The sequence below is a fragment of the Agrilus planipennis genome, unplaced genomic scaffold, assembly GCF_000699045.2.
Source record: "Agrilus planipennis isolate EAB-ADULT unplaced genomic scaffold, Apla_2.0 scaffold7, whole genome shotgun sequence".
Taxonomy (NCBI): Eukaryota; Metazoa; Arthropoda; class Insecta; order Coleoptera; family Buprestidae; genus Agrilus; species Agrilus planipennis.
This window is the reverse complement of record NW_020439340.1, coordinates 3,449,864-3,466,728: the sequence shown is the minus strand read 5'-3', so window position 1 is coordinate 3,466,728 and position 16,865 is coordinate 3,449,864. Positions and strand designations below refer to the sequence as shown.

At 38.7% G+C, this 16,865-nt stretch overlaps 1 protein-coding gene across 50 annotated transcripts in view; it reads right to left on the bottom strand.

Moving 5' to 3' along the window:
• Positions 1 to 16,865, bottom strand: part of LOC108737663 (Down syndrome cell adhesion molecule-like protein Dscam2) — a 69,300-nt gene that overhangs the window by 16,220 nt on the left and 36,215 nt on the right. For 8 of the 50 annotated variants that reach the window (XM_025978675.1, XM_025978668.1, XM_025978682.1 and 5 more), the window contains 5 exons: positions 11,950 to 12,237; positions 4,028 to 4,147; positions 3,798 to 3,971; positions 3,340 to 3,739; positions 3,200 to 3,281 (listed from right to left, as the gene is read on the bottom strand). In XM_025978675.1, coding sequence (XP_025834460.1) covers positions 3,200 to 3,281; positions 3,340 to 3,739; positions 3,798 to 3,971; positions 4,028 to 4,147; positions 11,950 to 12,237 — 1,064 coding nt within the window. Of the gene's footprint in view, positions 1 to 8; positions 375 to 916; positions 1,084 to 1,139; positions 1,317 to 1,391; positions 1,604 to 1,659; positions 2,277 to 2,334; positions 2,491 to 2,556; positions 2,813 to 2,878; positions 3,282 to 3,339; positions 3,740 to 3,797; positions 3,972 to 4,027; positions 4,148 to 4,746; positions 5,035 to 5,221; positions 5,510 to 5,590; positions 5,879 to 5,990; positions 6,279 to 7,002; positions 7,300 to 7,835; positions 8,124 to 8,193; positions 8,488 to 8,615; positions 8,904 to 9,020; positions 9,309 to 9,810; positions 10,099 to 10,729; positions 11,018 to 11,534; positions 11,823 to 11,949; positions 12,238 to 12,351; positions 12,640 to 12,746; positions 13,032 to 13,543; positions 13,832 to 13,921; positions 14,210 to 14,312; positions 14,601 to 14,809; positions 15,101 to 15,795; positions 16,087 to 16,188; positions 16,477 to 16,865 lie in introns of those variants that run through there. The other 42 variants (XM_025978693.1, XM_025978700.1, XM_025978699.1 and 39 more) reach the window with 26 other exon arrangements.

Below are 16,865 nucleotides of genomic sequence, written 5' to 3'. Positions count from 1 at the left end.
TTCCTCCTACTCAGGGATTATATAAAGAAAGTACCCAGTAACACTGGTTGGGTTATTGTAAATAAAAGCCAATTCGTATTTCTGCCTAACATTGCAATCAATTAAATTTGCTATAAGATTAAAATTGCTCCAGAACAATTCCGACGGTGTTCCTGAAAATAGAGTAATTTTTTAAGACATACAGTCGCTTCTTAAACGGGTCTGGGGCATGCTTTGTGACCTCCTCGTCATGGCCACACAGATAACGACAATTCCTACGATGATAACAGTGACTGTAGCCACTAAGGGTACGAGAAGATTTAAATCAATCCAATCTGGTAGCCAAGGGAAAAGCATCTTGACATCCGGAGCCTCTCTAACCGGTGGGATGGTTCCTGAAAAACGTAAGAAAACTCGGAGAAAGACGTTAATAATTTACCTTTGTGATAGTTTCCGCGGCCGCGAAGCACACAAATGACGATAATAGCGACAATAATGACTAGGACGGCAGATACCACAGGTACTACTAGGTTAAGGTTGGCCAAGATCATGTGGATAGTGTCCTCTTTGGGGATTTCTCGGGCGGGGGCAATAGTACCTGAAACCGAAAGCAAGGCTCGTCTCTCTCACGTACACTAACAAACAATCAATTATTAACAGGCAACATTTAGTAATTTTCAGGTACTATTGCTACTAAGACACTGGCTACAGGATACACTGATCAAAATTATATAACAAAAAAGTCCATTCTATACTTTGCCACTGAAATAAATAATTAAATAATAAATAAACAAGCAAACAAAGTATTTGAAAATTAAAATGTACAATAACACCACAATATATAAAGCGAGAACATCTACCTCGTGCAATAACCATTAATTAAATCTTATAAGCATGAGAACATTCATAAATAAAGACTTAATAACTAAATATTTACCTCCAGTAACAGTTAAAGTAGCAAATTCGTATTCGGCAACGTTGAAGCCAGCATTATTATGAGCGGTGACACGAAGGTGATACCAAATGGCAGGATCAAGATCCAATACCACAAAATTACCACCTGGCTTTACATTATTTGATACCTGGATCCATTCTGAACTAGTCCTAGAACAAGCACATTATAATATGGGCGAATAAAATATCTATCAAAAAGGGAATACTTCTTCTTGTGTTCAATTACGAAGTATAGCATAGGACAACCCCCATCAGACCAAGCACTTAAGTGTAGGGTGATACTGTTAGAGGAAACCTCGATAAATTTGTCTGCTGTTGGGATTATGGGTTTATCTCCACGAGTACGAGTATTTAAAATGTCAGATGGATCTCCAGTTCCAATACTAAAAGAATCAAGTCATTATTAAGCGTCAGGATTATTTCCTAATTTGTTAACTTGAACTTTTATTATTAGTTACCTATTGTATGCCGTGACGTAGAGCTGATATCTGGTACCACAAAGTAAATTTTCTAAATTGAATTTGGTAGTGTGGCTGGCCACCTGCGTCGTTTCCCAGTCCCCGAATTCAGGCTTATAGTGAATGGTATATCCATGAATGGGTTCGCTGTCGTCAGGATGAGGTTTCAGTTTGATTGTCAAAGAATTTGTGGTCGTGGACGTCAAAGTTACCTAAAGAAGAAGTAGATTATTATCAAAAAGACGATTGAAGTATTTAAAACACTTACCAAAGGTGAATGCGGAGGTGAATAGACGATTAGTTGGTGGGTGACGCTGTCTTGACCAAAAGAATTTTCAACGTTGCAAGAATATTCGCCGGCATCGGTTCGAGTTACATCACGAATAAAAAGTGATCCATCGGGTTGTTGTCGTATACGATCGTTGGTGGTAAATACGACCCCCTTTATTTTCCAAACTATCTCAGGTTGTGGTACTCCGACAGCTAGACAGGGAAGGGTCACGTCTTCCTTGTAGGTGGTGGTGAACGAGTCATCGAATGAAGCAATTTTCGCAGGAACTCTGGTACTAGGAGCTACAATGACGCTCTTTGAAGGTTGCCCTTCTCCAATGTTGGTTGATGCGGTAACCCAAAATTCGTATTTCAGTTTGCTATCCAAATCTTTGGCTTGATAACTCAGATTTTGATTTCTGATGTTCGGAACAATCTTTTGGGATCGTGGTTTCGAATCGGTGTTGAGTTCGTCACTTTCGGCCTGACCAGCTTCACGAACATAAACTGTATATTGCTCCACAATACCATTGGGTTCTACCGGCGGTTTCCAACTGACCAAAATCGATGTAGAAGACATCACCAAGGCCTTGATAGCAACAGGAGCTTCTGGAACTGTAACCACACAAATAATATAAATAAATTTAGTGTACCCACAACACTTGAGCTATACCATCTTGCTCTGTCTGACAATGAATTGGGTTGCTTCGTACACCATCGCCACCAGATGTATATGCAAGCACTTGCATGCTATAGTTGGTATATTTCTTAAGTCCGTGTAAGATTGTCTCGGATGAAGCAGTAATTTTGGTATCCTTTGTATTTTCGTCTACAAATAGAAGAATTCAAACACTAATTCTGGGATAGGTAGTGGATGAACGCGTTCATTACTTACCAAACCAGGAGTCAGAGGGACCGTAAATAACTTTGTAGCCTTTGATAACACCATTGGCAGTGTTAAGAGGGGGCGATGTCCATGACACTCTGATCGTTTGGGCGGTTAAGGTGGTGCAAATGGTATCGTGGGGTGGCTGTTCTGGGGTTCCTTCAGCGGTATACGCTTTGATTTCTTCCGACATGGGACCAGCACCGACTTTGTTAAAGGCTTGAACGACGATAGAGTATTGAGTGTAGGTCTTCAAATTGGTAATCTAAAGGAGAATTTAACGAACGTTAATGGAAAAAATCAAGACCTAAAAACAAAAAGAAAAGAGCACCTGTAAATGATGTTCTTTTCCTTCTTCGCGACTAAATTCGACGGTTTCAAAGAGGAAAGGCTTGTCAGAAGAAGCAGGTTTATAGCCGACATAATAGCCAAGAATTTCTCCGTTCCATTCGGACCTGGGTGGTGGTTTCCAGAAGACTTTTAGAGAATGCTGATCACTGTCATCGACGCGGATTGATGTCGGTGGAGCGCCAGGTGATTCTTCGGCCGTGATAATAGTCACAGTATCAGACGGGTCGCTAGAACCAATTTCGTTTTCGGCTACGATACGAATATGATACGTGGTGGCCGGTTTCAAGGTGTAAACTCCTGCCTCGGTTTGTTCTCCAGGTACCAACACTCGTTCTGTGCCCGCTTCCCAACTCGATTTGCTCTGTTTGTATTCGATAGTGTACCTAATAATACAAAAATTTAGAAGGCCAAACGAAGGAGACAAATATCGAAAGAATTTACTTCTTAACGGGTGAGTTTCCGTCATATGGGGCGACCCACGATAATTCCACTGATCTACCAGATTTGTCCAAAACTTTCAATCCATATGGTGTTTCTGGCGGTTCTTGAACGATCATGTTAATGCTTGTATCATCACTTCCAAATGCATTCGTAGCTACACAAGTGAAAAGGGCCGAATCGTTTCGTTCAGTTCGTTTAATACTCAAGTCAGAAAGAACACCAGTGGGAAGAATCTCTTCGCGAATGGTGTAGCGAGAATTTCCCTTTGGTTCTAAACGTTTATTATTTATGTTCCACAAAATTCCTATGGGCTTTTCGCCTTTCGCTTCGCATTGTAAAACAGCTGGATCTCCACGGCGAGACGTTTGATTTCTAAGTTTAATATCGAACTGAGGAGGGGCTAAAAAATTGACGATACCATAGCCGAAAATACAAAATATTGTTTGAGAGTAAAGTACCTTGAACACTAATTTGTATGACGGCAGATAAACCTGAACCAATGCCATTAACAGCCTCACACAAATAATAACCTTCGTTATGTTTTTGAATATTAGTAATCATTAACGTTCCATCTTCTACCTTTACGTTTGGATTGTTAGGTTTGAAATCTTTATAATCGCCGGGCGAATCACCTACAGAACGAATACGTGATCGGTCTACGTAGACACCTATTGATTTACGATTTTACCTGTTGCTCTTTTCCATGTTACTGTTGGTTTGGGAAAGCCATCAGCTTTACAATCAACTTTAGCGTCAGAACCTTGAGCAAATGCTTTATCAATTGGTTCTTGGATCCACCTCGGCGGTACTAAAAAATTTCGTCCGATTAGGATCAATAGTTCCTTGAAAGCTAAAGTTTTTGTAAGCATGCATGATTTTTTTCGAAACGAAATTTTGAGAATTACTTTTTTTCAAGTACACGACTTTTCAAAACGAAATTTCAAAAAAATTTGTTATTTCTCAATGAAACCTTTAACGTTTCTCACATTCTGAAATTTTAATTAAAATTTAAATATAATGAAAATGTAAACCAAAATGTGACATTATAAAGGTCCCATTGCTTAGATATGGTAACAGGTACTACTAGGTTAAGGTTGGCCAAGATCATGTGGATAGTGTCCTCTTTGGGGATTTCTCGGGCGGGGGCAATAGTACCTGAAACCNATCACCTTGAGATACCGTACATGTCGCCATAACAACTTCGCCAGATCGAACAGGATTTTGATCGAAATCAAAAGGACTAATTTTTGGAGGTACTAAGAAATTAATAAAGAGTAACTTAGTAAAGATTTCGGCAGATAATTCTTACACGACTAATTAATTTTGTAAGGGACAGTAGGTTAATGCGATTATGTTTGGTATGAGGGTGTTTGGAGCATACACAAAATAATTTTTGTAAAGACAAACCGTTAACGAAAAGATCTACTGTATGTTCTGCAAATCCTGCTGAATTATCACTTCTACAAGTGTAACTTCCGGCAGTTTCGTACGATGCTGATTCAATATTTAAAGTACTACCACGCCGTCCAATCGGCGTTACCGAAACGGTAGAATGTTGTATCAGTGGTTTTCCATTGAAAAACCACGTGATATTTAGGGGAAGATCACCCTGAGGTACCGTACACGTTGTCATAACAACTTCGCCAGACTGAACAGGGTTTTGGTCGAAATCAAAAGGACTAATTTTTGGAGATACTAAGAAATTAATTAACTATAATATAGTAAACGTTATTTCGTTTTTAAAATCTAGAAAATGTATCTATAAGCACAAAATTCTTTGGGCCAAAAAATCCTATGCGATAAATTCATTTCGTTAGGAACAGGTTGTGTTTGGTATGAGGAAGATTTAAGCATACAAAAAGAAATTTTTGTAATGACAAACCATTAACGAAAAGATCTACTGTATGTTCTGCAAATCCTGCAGAATTATCACTTCTACAAGTGTAACTTCCGGCAGTTTCATAAGAAGCTGACTCTATGGTTAAGGTGCTTCCACGTTTCCCAATTGGCGTTACTGATAAGCCTGGATACTTTCCTGTAGGTTGTTTATTAAAATACCACGAAATATTTAAGGGAAGGTCTCCTTGGGGCACCGTACACATTACCATCACAACTTCTCCGAACCGAACGGGATTTTGATCAAAATCGAATGGATTAATATTTGGAGATACTGTTACAGGAAAAGAAGATTAAAAGAAAAATAGAACGCAAGAAAGAAACCGGACCATTTTCTAATATCAATTTGACAAACCGTTTACAAACAGTGTGGACATATATTCAGAAAGACCAACTTGGTTTTGAGCTCGGCAAGTGTAATTCCCAGCACTTTTGTGCGAAACTGATTCTATGGTAAGAGAACTACTCCTTTTACCAACGTTTGACACCGTTGTTCCGTGCAATTCAGATATGGGACCACCATTAAATATCCAACTGATATTTAATGGTAAATCGCCGTGGGGTACCGTGCAAAAAACCTGTACGAATTGTTCAGCCCTAACCGGATTTTCTTCGAACGTGAAGGGTAGTACTTTCGGGGCAACTAGAAACACATAAAGTCGTATGCGTTACTTTTTAATTTATAGGCACAGGTCAAGTTTAGGGTCAAGGGTTTTAAAGGCTAAATAAGCTGATTATAAATTTGACTCACAAACCATTGACGAATAGGATCGCAGAATGTTCTGCGAAACCCGCTTCGTTTTCACCCCTGCAAGTGTAATCTCCTGCTGTTTGATACGAGGCCGATTCTATAGTCAATGTGCTACCGCGTTTGCCTATCGGAGTTACGGATAAACCTGGCATACTAGATGCAGGATATCCATTAAACAACCACGATATATTCAGTGGGAAATCGCCCTGTGTAACGGCGCAAGTTACAAAAACAGATTCTTCAGCTTGAACCGGATTCTCTTCGAAATCGAACGGCGAAACTTTTGGGGGAACTGGGAAAAAATGAAACTTTTAGGATTGATTTAGAGGGCATATAAAACAATAAAAAAAGGGTTGTACAATAATTATAATATCTAGTGACAAACCGTTAACGAATAAAATGACTGTATATTCCGAGTATCCAACTTGATTTTCCGCCCTGCAGGTGTAATTTCCTGTGTTTTTGTACGTAGCCGATTCTACAATTAAAGAGCTGCTTCGTTTTCCTACATAAGTTATAGAAGTACCATGTGAAAATCCTATTGGAGCGCCGTTAAACAACCACGTTATATTGAGGGGTAGATCCCCGTGTGGCACTGTGCAAAGCACTTGGAAAAATTGGCCAGCTTGTACAGGGTTTTCGTCAAAAGTGAATGGAGATACTTTGGGAGCAACTAATGATACAAAAAAAACAACATTCGAGTTAAAATTGGTATGGTACTATAGGAATGTCCAAATGAGGTGTAGGGATAATAGCAAACAACAATTACGAAATAAAACTGTCCCACACACCATTAACAAAAAGTCTTNTATTTATTTATTAGAAGAAATATTTGTAAAGAAGACCTTCCAAGTTAAACAGTACGTGCTGTCCTTTCTATTTTGTTAAACTTAATTGTGTGCTCTTATGGAATAATATTTTTAAAGTGCATCAATGTCAGTTTTCTGTGTGTTATTAGACAATCAAGGATAGAAACTAAGGATTGCAAACCAACAAAGTCGAGAATAATCGAGTACCGTAGACGAATAATGAAGCGGTATATTGAACCTGGCCTGCCTTATTCTTAGCGCTGCAAGTGTAATTTCCACCCTGTTTCTCCCCGACTGCGTCTATGTAGAGCAAACTCCCCTTCCTACCGATCTGGGTTATCGTTATTTTTAAATCTTTCTCGTCGTTCTCTAAAGGCCTGCCGTTCAACATCCAACTGATGTTTAACGGCAAATCACCAGATGAGATAAGACACGTAACTTGTGCTGTTTGACCCACAAAAACGGGAGTATCCCCGAAATCAAACGGTACTATGCGGGGAAGAACTAGAAAAAAAAGTTCCCAGAATAAATGATACTGTTATTTTTTTCCTTGTAAAGTTTAGCTAGATTTCCCGACCAGGTTAATTGTTACGGAATGATCGACAACTGCTGCTGTAAATTAACAATGGGGTGGATAAAACAGGCAAGGACAGAAAAAATAAAGGATTGTAAAAATAGGAGCCGAAATAGACAAACCATTAACGAAAAGGGAAGTCTGGTACTCGGCGAATCCTACTTTATTTGCGGCCCTGCACGTATAATTTCCTGAATTTTTATAAGAGACCGAATCGATCGTCAAAGAACTGCTCCGTTTTCCGTTAATAGTGACTGATATTTCAGAGTCGCCTTCAACGGGAATTTCATTAAATTTCCAAGAAATATTCAGCGGTAAATCCCCTTGGGGAACGGTGCAAGTTATTGTGACGTACTCGCCAGCCTGGACTGGATTTTCTTCGAAAGAAATTGGCAATACTCGGGGAGCGACTAAAGGATTGGATCAACAAACAGAAAAAAAAGAAATTCAACAAGTATTATCTAACCGTTAACAAATAGTTTGGCAGTTTGTTCGGCAAAACCGACTACATTTTCAGCCCTGCATGTATAATTGCCAGCATGTTCGTACGAAGCCGATTCTATACTCAAAGAACTGCTTCTTCTTCCTCCCATTGCAACTGTTATCCCGTAGACGTCCGAGATGGGCTTCCCATTGAAATACCACGAGATGTTTAAAGGAAAATCTCCAAGAGGTACCGAGCATAACACGGAAACGTATCCGCCGGCTTGGACCGGATTTTCTTCGAACGAAATCGGTAAAATTTTTGGTGCAACTATAGGATGAAATTGGGAGAATTTTAATGAAAGGACACTTGGGCAAACAAAAATTAAACAAAGACAAACCGTTTACGAAAAGAACAGCCGTTTGTTCTTCGGAACCTGCTCTGTTTTCTGCATGACAAGTGTAATTTCCGATATGTTCGTAAGAAACCGTGTCGATACTCAAAGAACTACTTCTTTTCCCACCACTGGTAACGGTTATTCCGGTAATATCGGAATTTAAAATGTGCATGCCGTTAATAATCCATGATATGTTCAAAGGAAAGTCTCCTTGAGGTACGGAGCAAAATACGGACACATATTCGCCCGCTTGAACGGGATTTTCTTCGAAGGATATGGGCAGGACTCTCGGCATTACTGTTCAGAAGAAATAACTTTTTTTGAACGAAGAATTCACCACCTTCGGATTTGGTTGGTTCAAAAAAAAGGAGGAAAAGTACAACTCAAGAAGAACAAAATAATGATAGCGATTGAGCGAGACAAACCATTAACGAATAGGGTCGCAGATTGCTCTTCAAAACCCACTTTATTTTGTGCTTTGCACGTGTAGTTTCCCGAGTGTTTGTGGGATACAGTTTCAATGGTCAACGAGCTACTTCTTTTGCCGTTTTTCATAACATGAATTCCGAGTGATTCGGGAATGCTTTTACCATTAAAATACCACGAAATATTCAAGGGAAAGTCACCCTGAGGCACGGTACACAGTATGGTCACATATTCTTCGGCTCGAACGGGGTTTTCTTCAAAGGATATTGGCAAGATTCTTGGGGAGACTGCCAAAATTAAATTTAATCTATTACGCTATGTTGGGTGGAGCGGTTGGGATAGTTATACAAAACATACAAGGCAATTAATAAGCAAACCAGGATTTCAAAACGTAACTTACGAACCGTTAACGAATAGGGCTGTCGTGTGTTCAGCAAATCCGACTTTGTTTTCAGCCTTACAGGTATAATTTCCTACAGACTTGAAAGAAGTCGATTCGATTGTTAGAGAGCTACTTCTTTTTCCAATGGAAGTTATCAAAATTCCCGGTTCATTTGTAAGTTTTCTTCCGTTAAATATCCAAAAAATATTTAAAGGAAAATCTCCTTGGGGAACCGTACAAACGACAGTGATGAATTCCTCCGACTGTACCGGATTTTCTTCGAAATCGAATGGAAGAACTCGTGGAGAAACTGAGCAGAACATACCAGTACTAACCGTAAGAAAAAATTAGCTCAGGGATATTAAGTTAAGGGTGAAATAAGGACAGCAAATTAAATCATACGTAATACATGTGTAATAACAAACCATTTACGAAAAGTATGGCTGTATGTTCGTCATAACCAGCTGCATTTTCGGCTCTGCAAGTATAATTTCCGGCATTTTCGTACGTAATCGTTTCGATAGTGAGTGAACTGCTTCTTTTAGATTTAGTTATTTGTACGTCCTGGGCTGCCTCTTTCCCGTTAATAATCCAAAAAATTTTTAGAGGTAAATCGCCATGCGGGACGGTGCATAAAATTTGGATGTAATCGTCGGTTTGTACAGGGTTCTCTTCAAAATTAAACGGAAGTATTCGTGGAGCAACTGGTGGGTTTTGTAATTAAAACAGAGGGAGTTAAAACGGTAGGATTTGGACTTGGAAACATAAAAAAAAGCTTAGGAAATAATAATTGAGTGATGATGTTAACAAACCATTAACATAAAGTATTTCGGTATGTTCGGAATAACCGACTTGGTTTTCGGCTCTACAACTGTAGTTGCCAGCGCTATCGTACGATGCAGTTTCTATGATTAACGACGTCCCTCTTCTTCCAAGAGGTGTTACAACAACTCCACCAATTTTTGATACGGGATTACCATTAAATAACCACGATATATTTAAAGGCAAATCACCCTCGGGAACTGTACACGATACTTGCACAAATCTGTCCGTCTGTACCGGATTTTCTTCAAATGTAAACGGTAACACCTTGGGAACAACTACGCATATGTTACAAAAATATCGAACTAAAAATCTTATTATGTATATATTTCGAAATTTCGTCAAACATTTACAAATTTTCGTCATTTTGGGACATTTACAGTGATGACATAGCTTACGTCTTCCTACCACACGATTAACACAAGCAAAGTCTTAGCTTATCATCATCGTCATCATCATAAGGTCGTCAGTCCTAAAACTGGTTGCACACGCACCTTCACTCTTTCCTATCCTGAGCTAATCTTCGCATTTCCCTAAAGCTAATAGTCTAATCTAGGACTACCTCTACTCCTCTTAACTCCTGTTTCTACTTCTAATATGTCTCTAATTGGCCCTTCATGCCTGAGAAGGTGTCCTACCAATATATTTCGCCTATTTCTAATTGACCATAGTAACCCCTGTTTTCCTATTTTAACACCAAATTTCAAACGCTTCTAACCCTTTCGTTTTCGTCGCGCCCAATAGAAAAGGCATTAAGTTACTAAAAGAGTTATGATTTAGAGTTTTTATCACATTTTTCTATTTTTTTTATGATTTTGATAGGAATAAAGGGTAACTCAAGTATGGGAAAGTTAAGAACAAAACGATAAGCAACAAAACTAAGCATGGATTACAAAGCTTTTTACAAACCGTTAACAAATAATGTTGTTGTATATTCCGAGTACCCAACTTGATTTTCCGCCCTGCAAGTATAATTTCCTGTGTTTTTGTACGTAGCCGATTCTACAATTAAAGAGCTGCTTCGTTTTCCTACATAAGTTATAGAAGTACCATGTGAAAATCCTATTGGAGCGCCGTTAAACAACCACGTTATATTGAGGGGTAGATCCCCGTGTGGCACTGTGCAAAGCACTTGGAAAAATTGGCCAGCTTGTACAGGGTTTTCGTCAAAAGTGAATGGAGATACTTTGGGAGCAACTAATGATACAAAAAAAACAACATTCGAGTTAAAATTGGTATGGTACTATAGGAATGTCCAAATGAGGTGTAGGGATAATGGCAAACAACAATTACGAAATAAAACTGTCCCACACACCATTAACAAAAAGTCTTGCAGTGTATTCAGCGTATCCCACTGCGTTTTGTCCCCGACAAGTATAGTTTCCTGCACTTTCATACGAGGCTGATTCCACTGTGAGGGTGCTACCTCTTTTTCCAATAGGAATTACAGAAATACCGGAAACTTTTATTGCTTCATTTTCTTCGAAAAACCAAGTGATATTTAAGGGAAGGTCGCCCTGAGGTACTGTACAAGTTATCATAACCAATTCATCCGCCTGAACTGGATTTTCTTCGAAGGTAAACGGCAATACTTTCGGCGGTACTGCCACAGGTAATGAAATTAGTTTCAGAGGGTTGAAAGAAAAGGGTGGTGAATTTATAAAGCAAAAGAAAAGAAAACGTAAAAAGGCCTTAAATGTTTTCTTTAACGAACCGTTTACAAATAGTTCGGCGGTTTGTTGATCTTCTCCCACTTTATTTTGGGCTTTGCAAGTGTAACTCCCTACGCTTTCGTAAGATGCATTTTCCAGTGTGAGAGAGCTGCTACGTTTCCCGATCGCCGTTACCGAAATTCCCGGTTGTTGGTATAAAGGACTCCCGTTTAATATCCACGATATATTCAGCGGTAAATCCCCGGATGGAACTGAACATGTTACCATGACGTAAGCGTCATACTGAACAGGATTTTCTTCGAACGAAATTGGTAACACTCTGGGAGCAACTTGAGTCAAAGAAAGATGTGAAGGAAAAATAATTGGGGGCTCAAAATAATTAAAAAAAAAAATAAAAACTATTGTAAACTTTGCAACACTACATCTAATATTTTATATTTGTAATGGCATGGATACCGTTAACGCGTAGATAAGCGGAATGTGTTGATGTTCCTGCAAGATTCGAAGCAATACAGGTGTAGAGTCCGGAATGTTCATATTGGACCGAATCTATTGAAAGTTGACTAATTCTTTTGTTAGTTTTCATGATATTAACCCCCTGGTACATTTCCACAGGTTGTGAATTTAACATCCACGTGACATTCATCGGAAAATCACCCTTATTAACAGTACAGCTGACTGATACCATATCATCGGCATTTATGGGGTCTTCTCCAAAATCGAAAGGCAAAATTTGGGGTTGGACTAAAACCACAAAATCATCTTGCCTTTTTTTTAAGGACAAATTTCAGGACAATAGGAATGCAAGTAAACAAAAAAATAGACGTAAAAAATATTAAATTTTGATATAAGAAATACCGTTAACATATAAAATGGCCGAATGTGATACTGATCCCGCTTTATTTAAAGCGACACAAGTGTATGTTCCAGCGTGTTCCGCTGATATAGAGTTGATGTTCAATACGCTACTTCTTGCACCTATTGGAAGCACTGATATGCCATACCGAGGTCCTACCAATATATTTTCGTTGAGGTACCACGTTATATTTATGGGGAGGTCACCCTTGCTAACGTAACAATTTAATTGTGCGCTGTCGTCAGTGTTCACTTCTCCTTCGAAATCGAAAGGTACGATATGGGGTAAAACTGTCCAGGATAAAAGAAAATGTTATTCGAAAGAAAAAAGGATGCAAACGAAAAATAACAACGCAGACAAGAGAATTGTTGATATTGTACGGTTATTTTTATTGTACCGTTGACATATAAAGTTGAACTGTGTGATGCTGACCCTGCAGCATTTGAAGCCGTGCACGTGTACCTTCCAGCTTGTTTTGCTGTGGCTGCACTGATGGTCAAAACGCTGATTCTCATACCGATTGGGGTAACTGAAGTACGATAACGCGTTGTTATCCGTTCTCCGTTTAAAAACCACGTTATGTTTAACGGTGGATCACCTTTGTCTACATGGCACGTCAGTTGAACGCTATCACCAGTGTCAGCTTCACCATCGAAATCAAATGGGGTGATATGCGGTAAAACTAGATCGACGTAAGAAAATCTTTCTTAATGTATAACGATATTTTTTTGAAGGACAGAATAAAGGTCAGGGAAAACGCAAATGAGAAAATGTTACACAAATATCTGTATAAAGATCTACCATTAATACGTAAATAAGCTGAGTGATTTGAGAATCCCACAAAATTCTTGGCGACGCACGTGTACATTCCGGCGTGCTGCGCCTGCACCGAGTCTATGGTCAATTGGCTTATTTTCTTGTTGGTTTTCGAAGTAATTATTCCTTCGATACTTTCAGCGGGATTGCCGTTTAGTAGCCATTGAAAGCTTATAGGGAAATCCCCTTTATTAGCAATACACGTGGTAACCACAGTATCCCCCCAATTGACTGCTTCTTCTCCGAAATCAAACGGCAAGATTTGGGGAAGTTCTATTAGGATAATAATACTCACTATAGGTAATATATGCATGGATAGGATAATGAAAAATATTAACGAAGAAGCCTGATAAAAATACAATTTATATTGGGATGTACCGTTTACATTAAGGTATGCTGTATGGCTTGCAGATGCGACTACGTTTGAGGCTTCACACTTATATTCTCCAGAATGTAAAGCGTGTACGTAATCAATGGTCAAACTACTAACCCTCTTCCCTATTTTACTGGTGTGAATGTCGTTGCTGTATTCTATGGGTTTATTATTCAGGTACCAAATAATATCCATTGGTAAATCACCCTTTAGAACAGTACATTGGACCGAAGCTGTTTCACCTTCGTTAATAGAATCTTCGCCAAAATTGAAAGGAACAATTTGTGGTCCGACTAATATACAAGGAAAAATGATAAACAGGAAGTGAAAAGAAAAAAAAAACGAAATTGTCACAGTTACATAGGAATTAAAAACCAAAGTACCGTTAACAGATAGCGTTGCCGTGTGTGATGTTGTACCGGCCAAATTTGATGCTAAACACGTGTAGTTGCCTGCGTGAATATGATCAACATTTTCTATACCGAGGGTGCTTAGACGTTTCGAAACTTGTACCACGCTAATGCCTAAACCTTCAGGTACTGGAGCGTTGTTAAAAGTCCACGAAATGTTTAACGGATAATCGCCTTTACCAACCGAACACTGAAGAGATACTGCTTCACCTTGGTCCGCTGGTTCTCCGCCAAAATCGAAATGATGAATTTGGGGTAGGACTACACATAAGGGCGTCATGCAATTAAAAAGGAAAAATTCGTCAAGGTAGGAGAAAAAATTTTATCAAGAAAAAACAGATTTAATAAGTAGGTAGATAGGTACCATTGACGTTCAAATAAGCGGAATACTTTGTCATCCCTACTATGTTCCCAACAATACAGGCATATTCTCCGGTATGCCTGGCCTGTACGGATTCTATCATCAAAGAACTCATACGTTTGGTGTTGCTTATGATAATGTCATCTTTATGAGGAACTATGGGATGTCCGTTCAAAGTCCAAGTGATATTTAAAGGACTGTCTCCCTTGGAAACTGTACATTGAAGAGAAATTGTGTCCCCCGAATTTATTTCTTCTTCACCAAATGTAAATGGAAAAATTTGCGGCGCCACTGCAGCATATTACAAAGGGAACGGATGAAAAATTATGGGGGGGAAGGGGGGAGCGAATACGTAACTCCTTTCTCAACAATCTACAGTCAGTAGGTACCTATATACCATTTGCAATTGTTGAAAAAGGTGAAAACAAAATGACACATGCAAGATTGCGTTTGCGTAGGTATAAGAGAAAGCGTGATAATAATTATTTTTCAATCGGTACCATTGACATTAAGGGTGGTGGAATAGCTCGATGCTCCGGCTGAATTACTGACCGAACAAGTGTATAGTCCAGAATGAGTGTCGTCCACCGAATCAATGCTCAATGTGCTGAATCTTTTCAACGAGAAAACAGTGGTACCTTTATCGGGATCGATTGGCCTACCGTTCAACGACCAGTTGAAATTTAAGGGTGAATCGCCCTTCAAAACGGTACACTGTGCGGTCACCGTCTCGCCAGAATTGACGGCTGCCTCGTCGTGACTGAAATCGAAAGGCGCGATCTGTGGCAGAACTAAAATTTGAAAATAATGACCGGAGGGGTGGATGGTGGATGCCATACATGCACAACGAAAAGGAAAAGCCCAGATCAACAAATCAGATGGAGGAGCGGATTTTTCATTAGTTCTAATGATATAAGAGTGCAATTATGTAACTACAGTGGAATTCGTTTATTATGACTCCGCCTATATTGACCAACCGCTTAATATGAAGTAATTGCAGTGTTAAGTTTGGTTTTAATATTAAATTCTCTATAGAAAAGTTTGGATATAATGACTCCGTTTGAAATGACATATCGTTTATTATGACTGATTCTCAAGAAATCATATCCGGCTATAGTGACCCAAATGATTAATAATAACATTCTCGCTCATTTTTTTAATCCTTCTTATGTATATTGATATTACAATTCATCGTTCTTTTTCTTTTTCTGTTAATAAATATACACAATTTGTAATTTTTCTTTCTATTAAACTAAATAACTAACCACAAANGGTTTTCTTCGAAGGTAAATGGAAGAACCTTTGGAGCAACTGATAATGTAATCAAGTTAAGTAAAAAGACCTTTAAAAGAGGATTAATTCAACAATAAATACTCAGAACCATGGCGATGAAACCTCTTGGGATTTTATATCTCGGAAATGGGAAGTGGGAGTTCCAGGATAGAGTAAAATAAACCACAAATTATTAACTGTTCAGAAAACAAACCGTTAACAAAAAGGGCAACCGTATGATCCGAAGATCCCGCTTTATTTTCAGCTCTGCAAGTATAATTCCCTGCACCTCTGTAAGTCACCGATTCTATAGTCAAAGAACTACTGCGTTTTCCCACTTGAGCAGCCGTTACTTCTTGTAATTTAATATGTACAGGTTTCCCATTGAAGAGCCAATAAATATTCAACGGTAGATCACCGTGAGGAACAGTACAAAAAACCTGTACAAAATCGTTTTCTTGCACGGGATTTTCGTCGAAAGTAAAAGGAGAAACTTTTGGGGCAACTGAAATAACCGTCAACTTTTAAGGGCAGATATAAGGTTTAACAAAGCAAAAGTTAAATACTAAAATACGCAAGAGAGTTTAATTTTTATTGTGTAACAAACCGTTAACTAAAAGATTAACTGTATGTTCTGTAAATCCTGCTGAATTGGAGCTTTTGCAAGTGTAATCTCCTGCAGTTTCGTAAGAGGTTGATTCAATAGTTACAGTACTACCGCGCCGTCCAATTGGCGTTACAGAAACGGTGGAATGTTGTATGAGGGGTTTTCCATTGAAAATCCACGTGATGTTTAGGGGAAGATCACCTTGAGATACCGTACATGTCGCCATAACAACTTCGCCAGATCGAACAGGATTTTGATCGAAATCAAAAGGACTAATTTTTGGAGGTACTAAGAAATTAATTAACTATAATATAGTAAACGTTATTTCGTTTTTAAAATCTAGAAAATGTATCTATAAGCACAAAATTCTTTGGGCCAAAAAATCCTATGCGATAAATTCATTTCGTTAGGAACAGGTTGTGTTTGGTATGAGGAAGATTTAAGCATACAAAAAGAAATTTTTGTAATGACAAACCATTAACGAAAAGATCTACTGTATGTTCTGCAAATCCTGCAGAATTATCACTTCTACAAGTGTAACTTCCGGCAGTTTCATAAGAAGCTGACTCTATGGTTAAGGTGCTTCCACGTTTCCCAATTGGCGTTACTGATAAGCCTGGATACTTTCCTGTAGGTTGTTTATTAAAATACCACGAAATATTTAAGGGAAGGTCTCC